The sequence below is a fragment of the Botrytis fragariae genome (genome assembly GCF_013461495.1).
Source record: "Botrytis fragariae strain BVB16 chromosome Unknown tig00000000, whole genome shotgun sequence".
Classification (NCBI taxonomy): domain Eukaryota; kingdom Fungi; phylum Ascomycota; class Leotiomycetes; order Helotiales; family Sclerotiniaceae; genus Botrytis; species Botrytis fragariae.
In genome coordinates, this window is record NW_023500986.1 from 845,979 (window position 1) to 862,063 (window position 16,085).

Below are 16,085 nucleotides of genomic sequence, written 5' to 3' on the forward strand. Positions count from 1 at the left end.
TCCAAATGCATTGCAAGCGCTGGACATTGCATCGTATTGGAGTTTCTACTTTCAGCATATTCATTTTCTTGTACACTTTTTTTTCTTTTCTTTTTTTTGATGTCGTAACGAAACACGATACCCAACGCTTCCTATGGATTTAGGCATAATAAGGGTACATAACATAGACGCATGGATGACGGGAGGAGTGAGCTATGACATCACTGGTTGATCTCTTCTTTTGGTGGCAAGCAGGTGCATTTTAGGAGGGAATGAAAAATGAAAGCGGACATTATGAAACAATGTATCCAAAGGGGGTGAAGTGGAAAGATGGAAGATACGTATGAAAAGGTCGCGGGATTCCAAAGTGTACAAATATAGGGTAGTAACCGATATGATCATCATGATTCAAAATTATACAGAAACATACGTTTTAAATGTACTTGATCTTTTGTTTCAATGTGATTTGTAGTTCTGAAATGTTGTATTCTAGAGAGACCATGGAAATATACGTCATCTCTTCTCAACTCTTAGAAGTTAGAACCCATCTATGTAAACCATCTTCCTGTCTCATCTCTCTATTTGAACTTTTCAAATCATCCAGCACATCATCGCCATCATCATCACCATCATCATTAGAAGCCGTCCCCCTCTTCGGAAGCGGGAATGTAAAGACGCATCACATCTCGTACATATGATGGAGGAAATCCCTTGGCAAGCGCATCCCGAATCCCGCGATTCATGCGCGTAATGTATTCTGGATTGGGAGCCGAGGGGATGATGCGCAGGGCATCGATGTAGGTTAGTGCGCGAATTTGGAGGGGTGGTGATGGTTGAGATGGTTGGGAGGCGGTGGGGGGAGAAGAGAGCGGGAGAGAGGGTGGGAGGGAGGGCATTGCCAATCCCGCGCTCGAAACCCCGGAAACGGAAATGGAAATGGAGCCAGGAAATAAAGATAATAGATATGCGATTGTGGGTGTAGCGAGTGAAGGCGAGATGGATAGCAGGGTGATTAGAGGAGAGATTTTCGTGTATGCGAAGGGGACGCCTTCGGATGTGTCGAGGAGGGTTTCGTCTCGGTGGGAGAGGGTGTAGAGGAGTCCGTAGACGGTGTTTTGAGGATTCCGAGGGCGGGTTGAGAGGAGCTTGGTGGTTGTTTCTTGTGTGCGTCTGCGAGGAGAGGTGGAGGGATTTTTGCTTGCACGTGTATTTCTGGTTTCATTGGCATTCTTAGCATCTTTCCCGTCGTTGATATCTTCTCCAGATTCGGAATCAGAATCAGATTCAGATTCAGACTTAGATACAGATTCAGACCCCCCACAAAAAATAATATTCGCATAGCCCCTCTGATTCACAATCCATCGATAGTCCTGCAATACACCTATGCCTACACATGTCGAGTCTGGACAACGAGTTTGCATCTGTGAGAGAGAGAGGTTGGAGCCGTAGGCGAAGTAGAGGGTTTGTGGTGAGGGGGTGGACATCTTTTTTTTATTTGGTTTTGGTTTGGAGATGGTGATGGTGATGGTGAAGATGATGTCGAAGACGCGTATCTGCTTAATCGAGAGTACGAGTGACTAACTTATAATATTGCGAGTAAGAGTAAGAGTCAGAGTAAAACCGTACAGTCAGTCGCCTCCTACCTACTTCCCCAGTCAAACCCAACAGAGAAGTAAAAATCCCCTCAATCTCGAACTTCGAAGTCGAAGAAAATTCAAGTGACCATAACCCGATTTATATATCCCCAATCAAAGTATGCGTGGTATAACATTCCATCACATTCTTTTTATGTTGGTACTCCCAATTTCTATCCTATCCTATCCTATCCTATTCAATCCAATTCCAATCCACTCTATCAAAACCAATTATATACATCGAAATTTATCATCCCTTCAAATCTGTTTTTATCAATAGTGCGATAGCGAATTAATTAATTCATCACTCCAAGAACGAAGGAAGAAGGAAGGAACGAAGGAAGGAAGGGAAAAGCAGAGAAAATTCAATTTCTTTCTTTCTTTCTTTCTTCAGCTTTTACTATCCACCCACTCACCCATCCATTCATCAACCCATAACATCACCTCACATCACCTCACATTTCTCACAAATACACTCTTGAGAAAGACAAATGAAACAAAAACAAAAACAAAACGACACATAAAACAAAGAAACAAAGGAACCCCCCCATCCCCATCTCAATCGCCATAACAAACAAGTATCTAGCTTCTCATCTCAACACCCAAGTATCCAGATCAAATCCACAAATCCACAAACCCTCACTCAACCGTGAAACTCAACTCAACAAATCCCCTCCAATACTCCCATTCTCCGATCCACTCAAAACACTCTAGCTTCCAAATTTCCAAACGCACAGAGAGTGAGTGTGTGAATGAATCAACTCGACCATGAAATCCCAGAGTAATGAATAGCGAAGCAAGATAAAGTAAATGAACATATGAATGTATGAATGTAGGTAAGAAAAAAATTGATTTCGATCTAGGTATTTTCAATTCATTACTCTACTAATAATGCTCATTTGGTATATCCATCCATCCATCCAACCAAGCAACCAACTAACCATCCACCCATCCCACAATCCATCCCCTTCATAATATATTCAACACAAACTTCGAAACACAAATATTCCTCACTAATCGCTCAGCTATGCGTGCAAGTAAATGCACTCTATTCAACATCTCAAAAAATCTCGTTTCCTAACGCCTTATCAAAACACCCAATCTTCCAACGCCTATCAATGAACGATGCAAGCGTAAATACTCCTAAAACACCCTTCCCCACTCCATTTGCCTGTATCTTTAATATAGTCAAGTTCACCCAATTCAATGATTGTATCCCTCGCCAACCATCCCGATCCGCCCATTCCTCAATATACAGATATGCATGCGACTGCACTTCCCGACTACCCTTCCATTAATCCAACCATGAGACAAAAGTAAGAAGTATTCCCTATCCCTGTTACGAGCCATATAGCTGTATTCTATGCTACGCGCGCTTGCAAGTATGCATTCACTTTTTTGCTTTTAGTGCGAGTAAAGTAGTAAACCAATTCCGTAACTCCATCCCAAATGCAACTCGACTTAAAGCAAGCAAAGGTCGCACAAATAAACCATGTGCAAACTACTAAATCTGTATTCAAAGAATCAAGATTCCATTTCAAACAACCCATTGTCCAACTCAAACATCTTCTCATTACCCAACGGACCCAAATCAGGCAGTAAGCCCCCATCCTTACTGCGTTTGTAAGATATGCGTTTGGGTTTAAGTTGAGTAGTATCTTCCCTTTCCTCCAATCCAAACATATTTTCACTGCCCAAAGAAGGCAAATCAGGCAGTAGACCTCCATCCTTACTGCGTTTGTAATGTATACGTTTGAATTGAATGTTCTCCTTTTCATCCACGGGCCTCTCGTTTTCCATTTCCATAGGATTAACTACCTCTGCTAATGGCGTCATGCCAGAAAATCGATCATTTGTGATTTCGACTGGATTTCCCAATTCAATCTTAGGCGTCGTGTTGCTTAAAACCTGTTCTAAAATCCCTCGGTCACTCATCGCTGTGGTAGGACGCATGGCACGTTCGCCTATAATCTCAACAGGATCGTATCCCTCCACGCCCATAGCTATGTTTCTGTTTCTTTCCAAGAACATAGATAATCTCCCAATCTCCGTATTCCACTTCTCGGCCAAGACCTTTACCACTTGATCAACATCTTGAGGTGTCAATTCTTGTTTGATTGGCTTCTCAACCCCAACCCCAAAGGTTTTCAGCGTTCGCTTTACTGAACTCTTTACGTGGTGGTTTTCGCGGCCCGAAGAGCTCGTGGCGCGGCGTGTGTCCCTCATACTGGCACTCATTCGTTTCATAGCAATATCTTGATCGTCTTGCATATAGGGAACTTCAAGAACAGTGTGGTTCTTTGCAATAGCATTGACGAGTATGGTGAATCCTTGAAGATTGATATCGTTGTGTTCACAGAAGATATGCGTCAAACCCCTGTTCTCTTCCAAAACAGAAGAGAGGGTATTTGCTCCTTCCAGACCTAAGTTTTGGTACTCTATACGAAGAGATTTCAAAGTATTATTCTTTTTGAGACCGGTTAAGGCCTGATTTAAGCCTATTCCGAATCGAGTAACCTCCAAGTGTGCCTGTTCTCCAGAAATATCCAAGTCCTCAAGTGTGGTGTTCTCAGCGAAAACTCTCTGCATGGTTTCACATGTCTCCGGACTTGCATCATATGGAAGGGACGCTTTCGAAATATCCAGGACCTGAATCGTAGTATTGGTGCGCAGGGCTTCCAACAATCGTTTGAAGTAATCCTCTTTTGTAAATTCGATCATCCGAACCACGAGTTTGGTAGGAGTGAAGTTTTCTTGAATAGCTTTCACAAAATCACTTATCCCCTTCTCAAGTCGGTTGGCACTTACGTGAAGCTCCAAATCACGAGGTTGACCAGCGACTCGAGTCATAGCTCTCATGAGAAGAGCAACATGCGATCCACTCAAATTGCACTGATCCATCTGCAAGGTGCGAAGTTGATTTGACATATCACTTGTAAGATAGGCAGAGATTGTGTCCAAAGTTTGATCGTTTACCTATCAAGTCAGCAAGAAGTCCCAGAACAAGGGTAGCACACTTACAGGAATGCCATTCAAAATCAACTCCTCCAATCTCCAAGAGAGCATAACTTCAGGAACAAAAAGTGGTTGGTCACCAGATGTACGAGTGATCATGGAAAGGTCGAGCTTGCGAACGTGCGAGAAACGACTCATGGATACTTGAAATCTTTCAAGAAGAATTCTCCCGGGGTTGTTAGATATATTGATGCACTCTAGTGTTTGGTTTTGCCGCTCCAAATGGGTCAAAAGTTGCATTATCCCTCGATCACTAAGTCCACAGCGCGAGCACTCGATCGCCCTAATCTCAGCCTTTGGATTATTCAGTGCAGGAATCATCGCATCAAGATCTGTTTCTCCCAACTCAATTCCGTTGAGAACAATCCAATTTACATTGGTCAATTGTGCGCGGCACAATGGCATCAATGCTGCAGTAATTTCACAGCCCGGATCTTTCTGTAGAACACCCCCTTCATCATCGAATGTATCTCGCGGTCTTCTCCTGGGAAGAGCATTACTGAAATCTACCTTTCGAAGCTGTAGTGACTTCAAAGCAAGTGCTTGAACTTCTTGATATAATAGTGATCCATCCTGTGGCTTCATGGTGAAGTAGGTATCTATCGCGATCCCTACTCGAGTAGTCCAAGCTACATGATCTATGCCGTAGGAATCCACAATACCATGCATACAATGAAGATCAATATCTGCAAAGGAAATTGAGCGAAAAGATTCGTTATATCGTAAAGACCTAAAAATAGCAAGCAGTTCGTAAATCGTATATTTAGCCGTCATGGCAGGAGGGTAGAGACGAAATTCTGGAGCATCCTCAACATTCCAATCAACTGCATATTTTATGTTCACAGGATTACACTAGGTATGTCAGCCAGATAAATTTCGCAAGCCAACACGCAGTATCTTACATTATAGGCCATGCAATAAGCAACCAAGGTTCTATCAAAACACCCATACTCCTCTTCTTCGTGAACTAGAGGGATATCACCCGACTCCAATAGACGCATGGGCCCGTTGAACGTGAAGTTATAGTCCAGCCATGCTGGTTTGAGATACTGTATGGCTTGAAAGATGACCACAGCAATATCGTGTGTGGCTGAAGCTGCCAACTCGAGCATCTTGGCTTGTTGAAGTGGTGTTCTACGCTTAAATTAGTCTCTATCTCTGCGTTTGCAATTATTGTCGAGATGCACAATCATTGGATATAAGGGCTATCTAGATACATGTGGGCGTTTAGACCTGATTCTTGTGACAGCACAAAGCGAATGTAGAAATAATCCCAGACGTAATGGGCTGCAATTGCCATGCTGGGACAGACAACGGCACTCGCAACCGTCAAATGTCACACATGGATTTCCCACACCACGCAACGAACGCTGCGCAAGAAGGCGAACATGAAGTACACTAGGAGATCTAAACTAACCTGAATGCGAGCTCAAATCGATCATCAGAATACTGCACGTTCATTGCAACTAGGGATACAAGGCCGTACGAATTTCGACTTGATTTTGGATGAAAAAGGGCACCGGAAGGTAGGCTAAAATCAGGTAGGGGTATCAGATGCAATCGATTTATACCAATAACCATATAGAACACTGATGATCCAAGTTTTTGAAGGTCATCCGAAGAAGAGCGCGCGCCCTTTGCTAATGGAGCTCGTTTGACAACCCTGAATACCTGAAAATGGTTCGAATCGTAGTCGTCAACTCCCTCCAAGGTCTGAACAAGGTATCGGACAACTCGTTCAGGATATGGCTCTGACATCATAAGTCTGGCTTTCTGCGCAGCCGCTCTTATTGAAGTGGACCATAGATCTGCATCTTTTGGGTCATGTAACATAAGCTGAATGGATCCTACTCCATGGTAATCCTCGTCTAAAAACACGACCTCGGTTGTGAAAAATGGCCGCCCATCCTCCATCTTGTAGACTGTGACAACCTGACCCAGAGGAATTCTATTTTCGCCCTCCGTGGATGCATGCGAAGCTTGAGACTGTACTTCTTGTAGCGACCCTATTGATGCAGTGGATGACTGGCGATGAGATTGACGCAAGTGCGCCGGTTGTATATTTGGAAATGCCTCTATCGCTCGCGCCATGCTCTTGAATCGTGTCAAGTGTGTATCCGTGAGGACAAGGTATTCCTTTTTCTTTCTAAACATCGAAGTCGTCGTCTGAACTTCGCCATGGTGAAGTATCGACACAGCACTACTCGCATTGAGAATCCCGGCCGCGAGATAGTGATACTCCTCTTCAGGAGATTCAGGAGTTGTGCCTGTAACCTCCTTATCCTCATCCACATCGGTCATCGACCTTCTCCCCAAGGAACCGAATAATGAAGTTGGCCTGCCTTTTTGTAGTGTACGAGGTCGCAGTTTTGGTGAATGGGCGTCGGCTTTCGTAGGACTATGGCTTGTATTTTCCGTATCGATGTACATTGAAGGAGTCAGACTGCCGAATATCGAACTTCTTTTCCCCAGCTTCTTCTTATCCTTCTGTTCCTTGTCGTTCGTGTTGCCATTGTTGATGTCGGTGTTGATATGCGCGAGATTTGAAAATGATGCTCTGGAAAGGAGACTTAAACTCTTTCGCCGAGATTCTTTGGGCGCCATCTCATAACTTTTCTTTGGACAGGAAAAACTCTTGCTAAGCTGGACTGCAAAGCCAAATATGAATGATTAGGTTCTTCAGGAACATTCATGCGGCAGAAGTTGAGGGTTTTAATGTATATGGAGTTTAGTAGGAAATTTCACCGGATTAAGCTACGATAGCTGCAAATGTGTCGAGGTATGCTGGACGAGCATCTGATGAATCCGGAATTGCGAATTAATGAAGATCTGAAAGTGAAACAAAAGACACAATTGAAGAGAATGTATGGAATAGGAAGATGAAAAGTAAAAAAAACGAAAAAGCTAGAAAAAAGGTGTACTGTTTGCAGTGAATTAATTAAAGTTAAGGACGAGAAATTGAGCTTAAAATGAATTAATTGATCGACTATGGAATTATATATTATGTACCTATGGATGTATGGATGTATGGATGTATGGATGGATGATAACGGTAACCAGCGAAAAATGGCGAATGGCTCGCCCTCGTTCTATTTTGGTGGGGAGGAGAATTGCGTTGGGTGCGGGTTGATAAAAGGATTGAGATGATTTATAATTTTTCAATTCGGAATTATAAATGATGGATTATAGATGATGGATTATAGATGATGGATTATAGATGATGGATTATAGATTATAGATTATAGATTATAGATGATAGATGATGGATTATAGATTATAGATGATAGATGATGGATTATAGATGATGGATTATAGATGATAGATTATAGATTATAGATTATAGATGATAGATGCTAAGCAAGCAAAGAAAAGATGGCAAATTCATAAACCAGAAATGAAGAGGGAGGGAGGGAGGGAGGGAGAGGAATAAATCAATTGTACCTCCTAAGTATGTATTCCTGCATTCCTGCATTCCCTCCTTGATGAGCAAGTGGACGTGATCATAACCAGACTCTCTCTCTCTCTCTCTCTCTCTCTCTCCCTCTCTCCCCCTCTCGTCCTCTTTATGTATATCACCGGAAGAGAGGTGTCCTATCGTATGGACGGGTCACACAGTAAGAAATACCTACGAGGGACCTAGCAATTACCTAGTACTGAGAACCTTTTCCAACATTCGCTTGGCAAAAGAGAAGTCTGGTGGTTCGGTGTTTGATTGTTTGAGTGTTTGTATGGTATGGGATAGTAATGTGATGTACCTACCTACCGTTGTGGTTGTGGTTGTGGTTGTGGTTGTGGCTGTGGCTATGGTTATGGTTATGATTATGGTCCCGGTTAGGCTTCTGGTATGACATTTGATATGTTTACCGATATGTTTACCCACATCTTCACCCACATCTTCACCCATATCTTCACCTCCCTGCGAATGTGTACAACGTAAAGGGTGAGAATGGACGGATGCAGTGCATGCAACGCAGTGTTCTGTTGTGTGGTATTGTGTTGTCTTGTGCTTTGCCTATTATTGCGGGAGCGGGACATCCAACCCTGTTTACTAGGTAATTCCCTAGTAAAGGTATTTACTAATTCACCCGTCTATTATGCATGCAGAGAGACCGATGATGCATCCACGCCATGTTTGGGGATTTCTGGATTATCTGACCCCGTCTGTCTGTACCGATGCATCTCTTTTGTACGTGATTGTATTGTATTGTATTGTATTGTATGGTGTTGTATTGTACTGTACTGTACTGTACGGATGACTTCCTGTGTGTACTGTACACATCTACCCAACTGTCAATAAACGACCATGCATTGGTCTGCGCGCATCTTCATTTGTATCCTCGAAATCACAAAATGCTTTAACCTTACTGGCTGTGGTATACTCCGCAGTCAAGCTCAAATCAACAACAGGAGATAATTCCCCTGGACCGTCTGAATGATCTGGTTGGTGATGAGCAATATCTTGATAAATGACCATGTTAAAGAGGCGCCAACATAAACTGGGTCATACAATCATATTACCGTACCGTATTCTCCAGCTGTCTTTCGGTATGATCGTCGCTCACCTATCGTATATCAAATGCGAAATATACTAAGGCCTATAATGTCCTAATTCAAATTTGGGCGTCGGATGATTCCATCTCTTCAAAACTTAGATTCCTTATGCGGAGTGAAAACACTCTTCAATATCTCCAATCTCCTCATTTAGGTTTGATGGTCTAATGACCTCTCAGACTTGAATACTCAGAATGGAGAAAGGAACATGTTGTGGTGTTTGTTTGATTTCATCAATCGAGTGCTAGCATCGAGGCTCTCCCGAAATACGAGCCATCTTGGTTACTCTGCAGCACATCCTACATTCATCCATCCGTATAAAGATTAGCATTGATGCTGCGGTTGGTTCTGATTGTGTGAATCGTGTCAGAGGATCTCAGGGCCTGCTATTCCCTGCAGCTTCATCTAAATGATCGTATTATACACAGCTTATGCTGTACAGTGCTTTTCGGTACCTTACTGTAGTGTCAGGGACGAAAGGGATGATCTTGATTTCGTCTCATCTTTTCAAAACAGCTACCAATTTATATTCCCAACATCAAATTTCATCAGATCTGCATAACCCTACGAAAGTGGCTTGTTTTACCTCCTCAAACATCGGAGAATATTCGAGAGATTAAATCCTCCGGGATGTGTTCACTGTTCAGCCTTGTTGTCCATAATTACCCAATTACTAGCTATCACCAGTGTCAAGGGGTCCAACAACCGCAGACCCCTTGACAGCATATCCGCCTTCCTTTCCTTCAATCCACACTTCGTATTTGTTGCTTTTGTCGGCATTCTTCCCCACACAGACTCTTAGTTCTTCATTTGCGTAAAGTGGAGCCAAATTTCTGTAATTGAACCTTTTTATCATCTCACCAGGCTGAAGTTGTGATCGCAAGACGGAGAACATGAGCACCAATGAAAGGGGTCCATGAAGGAGTAGATTTCTATATCCTTCAGACTCCCGGCAGTATTGAGGATCCAGATGTATAGCGTGAGCATTAAATGTAAGGGCCGAAAATCTAAATAAAAGGGATTGTGTAGGTGTTATTCGCACATCAAAATCTGGTTTACGCGTGGCTATAAGCTTGGTTAATGGGACAAAGAAATCCTTGGGCAACAGTGTGGAAATAGCTTACGCCGCAAGATCTTTGGAAGCCTAGCGCAATCTTCTTTGGCAGTGGTTGTGTCTTTCTCCCGCATGAAGACGATATTCCGCGTCTCCACTAAGGATGCTTGTCCGATGTTGTCGTTGTTATCGACATGGTGACGTTGTAGTAATTGTTGATCGGCCATGTAATTTCGATCACTTACAGAGCACTTTTCCGACACGATTGCGCTGCTCTTTGCATCTGGATTCATTCGCAGTTCGTCTCCGGTATCAGCGAGGCCAACCCGTCTCTCAATGTTTACAAACACTTTCTCGTCACCTTCACGCCCTTTGACCGAAACGTCCACGATTCGTTCTATACAAGCTGCTCGCATGTTACCAAGACGAAGTTGCTCTCCACTCGTAGTATTGAAAATAAGAGACCCACCAGCCCACATGCGGCGCACAAATGGCGGCCCTGGGGACTGCAGAGGATCTGTGCCATCTGGAAGTAGAGCACTGTGAGGAATTTGCGGAGAGAAATAGACTAGATGGTGCGACTGGGGGAGAAGTGCTGCATCACTACACTCATGTCCGAGTGTAGTAGTGTACGGAAGGGTGAGGTCTTGGACTTTGAAATTAGCAGGGTAGCATGTAGGTGGAAGGAAGTCCGCTAGAGATATATTTAAAAGATGTGAAGGAGTTGGCGACAAATAATCATATATAATGTTGGGCTTGCGTGATGTGAGCTCCTTGTGGAGAATTGACTGCGTGGAAGATTTTCGAGTATGCGCAGGTAGTGTCAAGGAGCGATTGATGGTACGAAGACCATATGATCGAGAATAGAAGCAATTGGAGAGCCTCATGCCAGGTTTTATGCAGAAATCATCTGCGAGAATATCATAAATTCGTCATCATGAACTGTGATGGGTAGAAGAAGTAGTACATAAAAGAAGGAAGAAGATTCCGAAGATCTAAACGACGTGAAAAGGCCCGCGAATGCCAAGAAAAGCGTCATCCTTATCGATAAGAATCCGATAAAGGCGGATGTTTGTCTAAATTTCCTTCGGTATAGCCATACCATAAATACCATGCCATTGATACTCCATTATATTTTCTTTTGTCTATCCACAAGCTTATCTTCCCAGCTCCCAAGCCAGTGCCAATCCTGTGTGTATTTCTCGAGGCTATTCAATGCTCCAGCTACTTTCCCCTCTGGATCACTCAGCTTACTTCCTTCAAATTCAACGAAGAAAATGTATTGGAAAGGAACTATTTTCGTTGGGCGACTGTTAATACTTGTCAAATTGACTTGGTATCTCCTGAAGCAATCCAGTACATCTGCGAGTGCACCCGGTGTTCTATGATCGATAGTAAAAGTAACCATCGACTTAGCGGCAACATCAACCTTTGTCGCAGACGTATCTACACCTTTGCGCAAAATGAGGAATCTGGTAGTATTATCATCACGATCCTCAATTCCTTTTGCCAGAATATCCAATTTGTGAATATCTGCTGCGAGCGAACTAGCAATGGCTGCACTTGTACCAGTCTTATCTGCTTTAACGATTTCGGCTGCCTTGCTTGTGGAACTGACGTCCAGTCTCTCAACCCCCTTCAAGTATGTTCCTAGAAATGCCTCGCATTGGCCGTATGCTTGTGGATGGGTGTAAATACGTTGAATGTGATTGAGACTAGACAGCGGCGTTGTCTTTGGCTTGACAGGAGAAGGGGTGGATGTAGTCGGGGTACAAGTGCCAGACATTACTGGAGAGTCTGCCGTCGAAACATAACCTAACAGGCAGTGGCTAACATCAAGATAGGCTTCGCCGCATATTATGACATCTTTATATAAGGAATGGCGATCTGCGAGGAGTTCTAAGGTAAAGATCACAGCTCCATTTGTAGAATTCTCAAAAGGTACAACACCTAACTCTGCTTTGCCCGATTGAACAGCCTCGAAAACATCTACATGCCATCAGTAACGTGCGAGCGATGATTTGAAGATCGCAATACCTGGTATTCCAATGGCTGGTTGGTACTCATATTTCTCTTTATCGAAGCGTCCAAGAGCGGCCTGGAGGTGACAGTCATCTGTTAGTCCTATTGGAATTGCATGCTGCTCATAATGTCGACAATTGAAGGGCGCTGGACACTGAATTAAACGAAGATCAAGTACCTGATGAGTATAAGAAGAAATAGGCCCAAGGAAAGAGATAGCTGGTGTGCTAGAGGAGTTGATTCTGGACTGCATTGTTTAGCTTGTCTTCACTCCTTCTCAGTGTTGACGTGGTTCGGTGGTTCGGAAAAGACTAATATAATTCCGGTGTTGAATAATAATTGGGTTCACTGCATCTCGGGAAGACTCGCGTACCACTCATACGGTCGGATTGTTTGTAGAAGAAAGTTGTGGTCACTCGTGAGAAAGTAACGGAAATCTTTGATATTTATTTTGCTACTGTTGTCGGCTCACCCCGCGCTACTGTAAACATGAGAAGAAACCCCACCTTGTCACGATTTCCGCGGAAGGTATTGCTAGATTCTTCGGATCCGGTCATCTTTTAAGGAAGTGTCAATCAAGGAGATATGGGTCTTTTGTGTATGGGATTGTGTACTGGCTTCTGTCATCATGAGAATTTGCGGTAAATTCGGGAATATTCAAGAATTTCACAGGTATATAGCCCCAAATGAGAAACACAGTATGAAGCATTGAACTTAAGTATAAAAGGTGTCTGATATTTGAGTTCGGGTAACCTGATCTATTTATGGCTGATCTATTGATACTGAACTTCAGATAGTCTTCTATACACTTTAATAGCAAGCAATTCTGCCAAAACGCAATCTTTCCTCGACCTTAACACACATGAGAAACATCAGGGTATCGCCTAGTTTTCACGGAATCATATATTCTGCACAAAATTGTCAAAAAAGGTGCAGAAGGAATAACAATGGATCACATACCTGAAATATTGTTTCTCCGACTTACGAAGCCGTCATGACGGACCGGAGAGGGCTGGGACGGGCATTCCCTGTGTTCCCTCTTAGTCCCAAGCCAGCTGGAGAAGCCGGCTGCGCTGGGGTCGTCTGTTGCACGGCACGAGGGCGGTGTGACAGAATTTGGCTTGACGGTTCGACTGGAGTTGGCTCCTCGCCCGATGCGAGGGCATCAAACTGTCAATCTATATCATATTAGTCTCTGAAGTAATTTTTCGCCTATGAATGCTTATAACATACCGTCGTAGTAGTCATCATCGTCGTCAACTTCGGCCAACTGTTCAAAATTGACCTTGTAGCGCAAGAGGCCACCAATGCCACCAAAACCCTTAACGAATTGGTTACCCTCACTGGATCTGTCTGAAACAAACTCTAATGTTGTTCCGAAATCTCTGTACTTCTCGGCGATCCATTCCAAGAACGATTCCGAGGAAACGACTTCCATTTCTTGGCCAGTCTCCTTGTCCATGAATTGTTCTCGGTTTGAGGCCTCGGATTGCTTAGTAGTATGAAGAATTGTTTGGACGCCATTGCTATCTTTCAACACCCAACGGTTGATCTCGAGGTTCTCAAAAACGATCAAAACTTCAACAGCACCTAGTTCTAAAGCCTTCAAAGTATCCTCAACACCATAACAAATTCGTCCTGTGTCTTGACTGATCTCCTCGAAGTACTTTCCAATAAGCTTCTTCTCCTGAATGAATTTGACATTGCTAAGTGTCTCGGCTGAAAGCTCAATAGCTTGATTGAATCCGTTCTCACCACCATAAGAAACATCAACAACCTTAATAACCTTTGTGGCCAAACGGTTATCAAACAAATCGGACTGGTTAAGATCATTCTTGAAGTCGGCAGAACCAGCCAAGATAATACCAGCTACGTTGACTTTATCTGCTGTGATGAAGTTCTGTACAGCTAATTCGGCAACCTTCCTGACGTAGTTATGACGCTTTTCCTCACGAAGACGCGCGAAACGAAGAGCAGATTGTCCACCACGACCGTGCTTCTTTGGTAAATCGACAGAAAATTTGTGAACAACGTCTCTGGTGTTTCCACTCAAGGTACCGAAGAGGGCTCCATTTCCGTCCATAATGATGAAGCCGAACTTTTGGTCAGACTCCAACAATTCAGCAAGAGCTTCCGTGTGGAATTTGTTGTCGCAAAGGTAGAGAGATGTGTTGATGGGCTTGAAGGGCTCGAAATCGATGTTGACCTTTCTTTCCTTTCCTTCTGATGTCAAAATTTCACCACAGTAAACGACCAATCCATTGGGCGGGACTTTGTTATACAACTTCAGTCTTTGTTGGGTAGACGTGATAGCAGAAAGAACGGATTGTCGATTCACACGAGACTTGATGTTCGATGCGGTACCCTATATCCAAGTTTGAGTCAGTATATAATGGGCAGATATCAAGAAAAAGCGGTAACATACGTATTCTTCTGCCAACATCTTCGCCGCACGGGAGACCTGATCCTTTGGCGCTACATAATATGTTAGAGAGTATGTAAACAATATATCGACGTGACGTCTTACGAATAATGAGAGAAATCATGGAGGTTCCATTTCCACGCGCAGCTTCGAGGCGCTTAATCAATTTTTTCACCTTCCATATCTCGATATTCTTCTCGGCCTCATTTGCCTGAGCGTCACTCATATTGGCGGATAATGAGACAAAACCACTTAGACAATTTGACCTTTATGAATGAATTGACCTGTAAGTGGTTGCACAATATCCGTTGACTCTGCAGTTTACAGTTGTCAAGATATTATCTATTCGTCTTGTCTTTGTCGTATTTGTGACGTGGGCTTAGGGTCAGAGTGTGGGTGGTGGTTAGAAGAAATTTAGTGTGCTAGTAAAGGTTAGGCGAGGGGTCGGGAACTTTCGAAGTGAGTGTCGGTAATGACCATAAAATAAGTAGGAAGTAAAAACGTCACTGGAATGAATTTTAGTGGAGAAAATTTTACATTTTCTCAAAATAATAATAATATCACGAGATTTCAATTTACATGAAAATGCATGCATCTCAACATCTAGGTATGGATACCTACATTCTGAACCCATTGTCGATGTCATGGTCATGCTGATGCTGACAACATGATAGACAACAGTTTCTTCAGTGAATGCTTTTGCTATTACTACAGTACGCCATACAATCTGTATTTGAAAGAGATGGTAGCCATCTATGATACAATACTGCGCTGTGTAGAACCTTTACAGCAGATGACTCTCTTCAGTAACGGCCGACCACGATACAATATTGCCAGCCTTGTATGACTCTTCATCCCATCTCACTATATTGCAAAGCTATCGTTGTTTCTTCTTTGCTTCGTTCCAAGGCATTGCGGTATCTCAAGTCTTAAAGTACAGAACTTGCATATCCTGCTCAAGATATTCGGTCATACAACCTGTACAAGACCAAGCCTCAGTTTTCTCCGGACGCTGTTGTCATCTTACTCTTTCTTGTTTACATTTTCTGGAATAATGAGTCATGAAGCTCTCACCAAACCAAAGAAGCTCCTCCTACCTGTCTTATGGCTGGATTTTAGTACTGTACCATCTTGATAGTCCAAGTCAAAATCTGTCTGTAAATATCGATTCTATAGCTATTTCATGGATGAACCGGTGGGTCAAATTGAATCCTAAATTGGAACTATTCAATATTCGGAAAACTATAAGTTTCTGCTGGTTAGGTGAATGCAACCTATAATTTTCTTGATTAATTATTAACTTGATACCAAAAACATCTTCCAACACCAGGCTATCGTTATTGGGTCCAGTCCAAGCCATTGAGGACTATTCATTCTAGTGCTCAACCTTCTTTATCGGAAGACAGGT

The 16,085-nt window shown here is 43.1% G+C and overlaps 4 protein-coding genes across 4 annotated transcripts; all 4 read right to left on the reverse strand.

Moving 5' to 3' along the window:
- Positions 1–614: 614 nt before the first annotated feature.
- Positions 615–1,463, reverse strand: Bfra_006474 (uncharacterized protein; the record flags this gene model as incomplete). The annotated part of the gene is made up of 1 exon (XM_037336846.1): positions 615–1,463. One exon carries the CDS (start codon positions 1,461–1,463, stop codon positions 615–617), a length of 849 nt encoding a protein of 282 aa, XP_037198212.1.
- Positions 1,464–3,137: 1,674 nt separating this feature from the next.
- Positions 3,138–7,232, reverse strand: Bfra_006475 (putative leucine rich repeat protein; the record flags this gene model as incomplete). The annotated part of the gene is made up of 4 exons (XM_037336847.1): positions 3,138–4,589; positions 4,635–5,480; positions 5,531–5,762; positions 6,046–7,232. 4 exons carry the CDS (start codon positions 7,230–7,232, stop codon positions 3,138–3,140), a joined length of 3,717 nt encoding a protein of 1,238 aa, XP_037198213.1.
- Positions 7,233–8,907: 1,675 nt separating this feature from the next.
- Positions 8,908–9,102, reverse strand: Bfra_006476 (uncharacterized protein; the record flags this gene model as incomplete). The annotated part of the gene is made up of 1 exon (XM_037336848.1): positions 8,908–9,102. One exon carries the CDS (start codon positions 9,100–9,102, stop codon positions 8,908–8,910), a length of 195 nt encoding a protein of 64 aa, XP_037198214.1.
- A 750-nt stretch (positions 9,103–9,852) lies between these two features.
- Bfra_006477 (putative eukaryotic peptide chain release factor subunit 1 protein) lies at positions 9,853–14,903 on the reverse strand (the record flags this gene model as incomplete). Its single annotated transcript, XM_037336849.1, has 9 exons — positions 9,853–10,244; positions 10,304–11,143; positions 11,488–12,222; positions 12,271–12,331; positions 12,434–12,497; positions 13,241–13,283; positions 13,489–14,620; positions 14,681–14,730; positions 14,783–14,903. 9 exons carry the CDS (start codon positions 14,901–14,903, stop codon positions 9,853–9,855), a joined length of 3,438 nt encoding a protein of 1,145 aa, XP_037198215.1.
- Between the last annotated feature and the right edge of the window lie 1,182 nt (positions 14,904–16,085).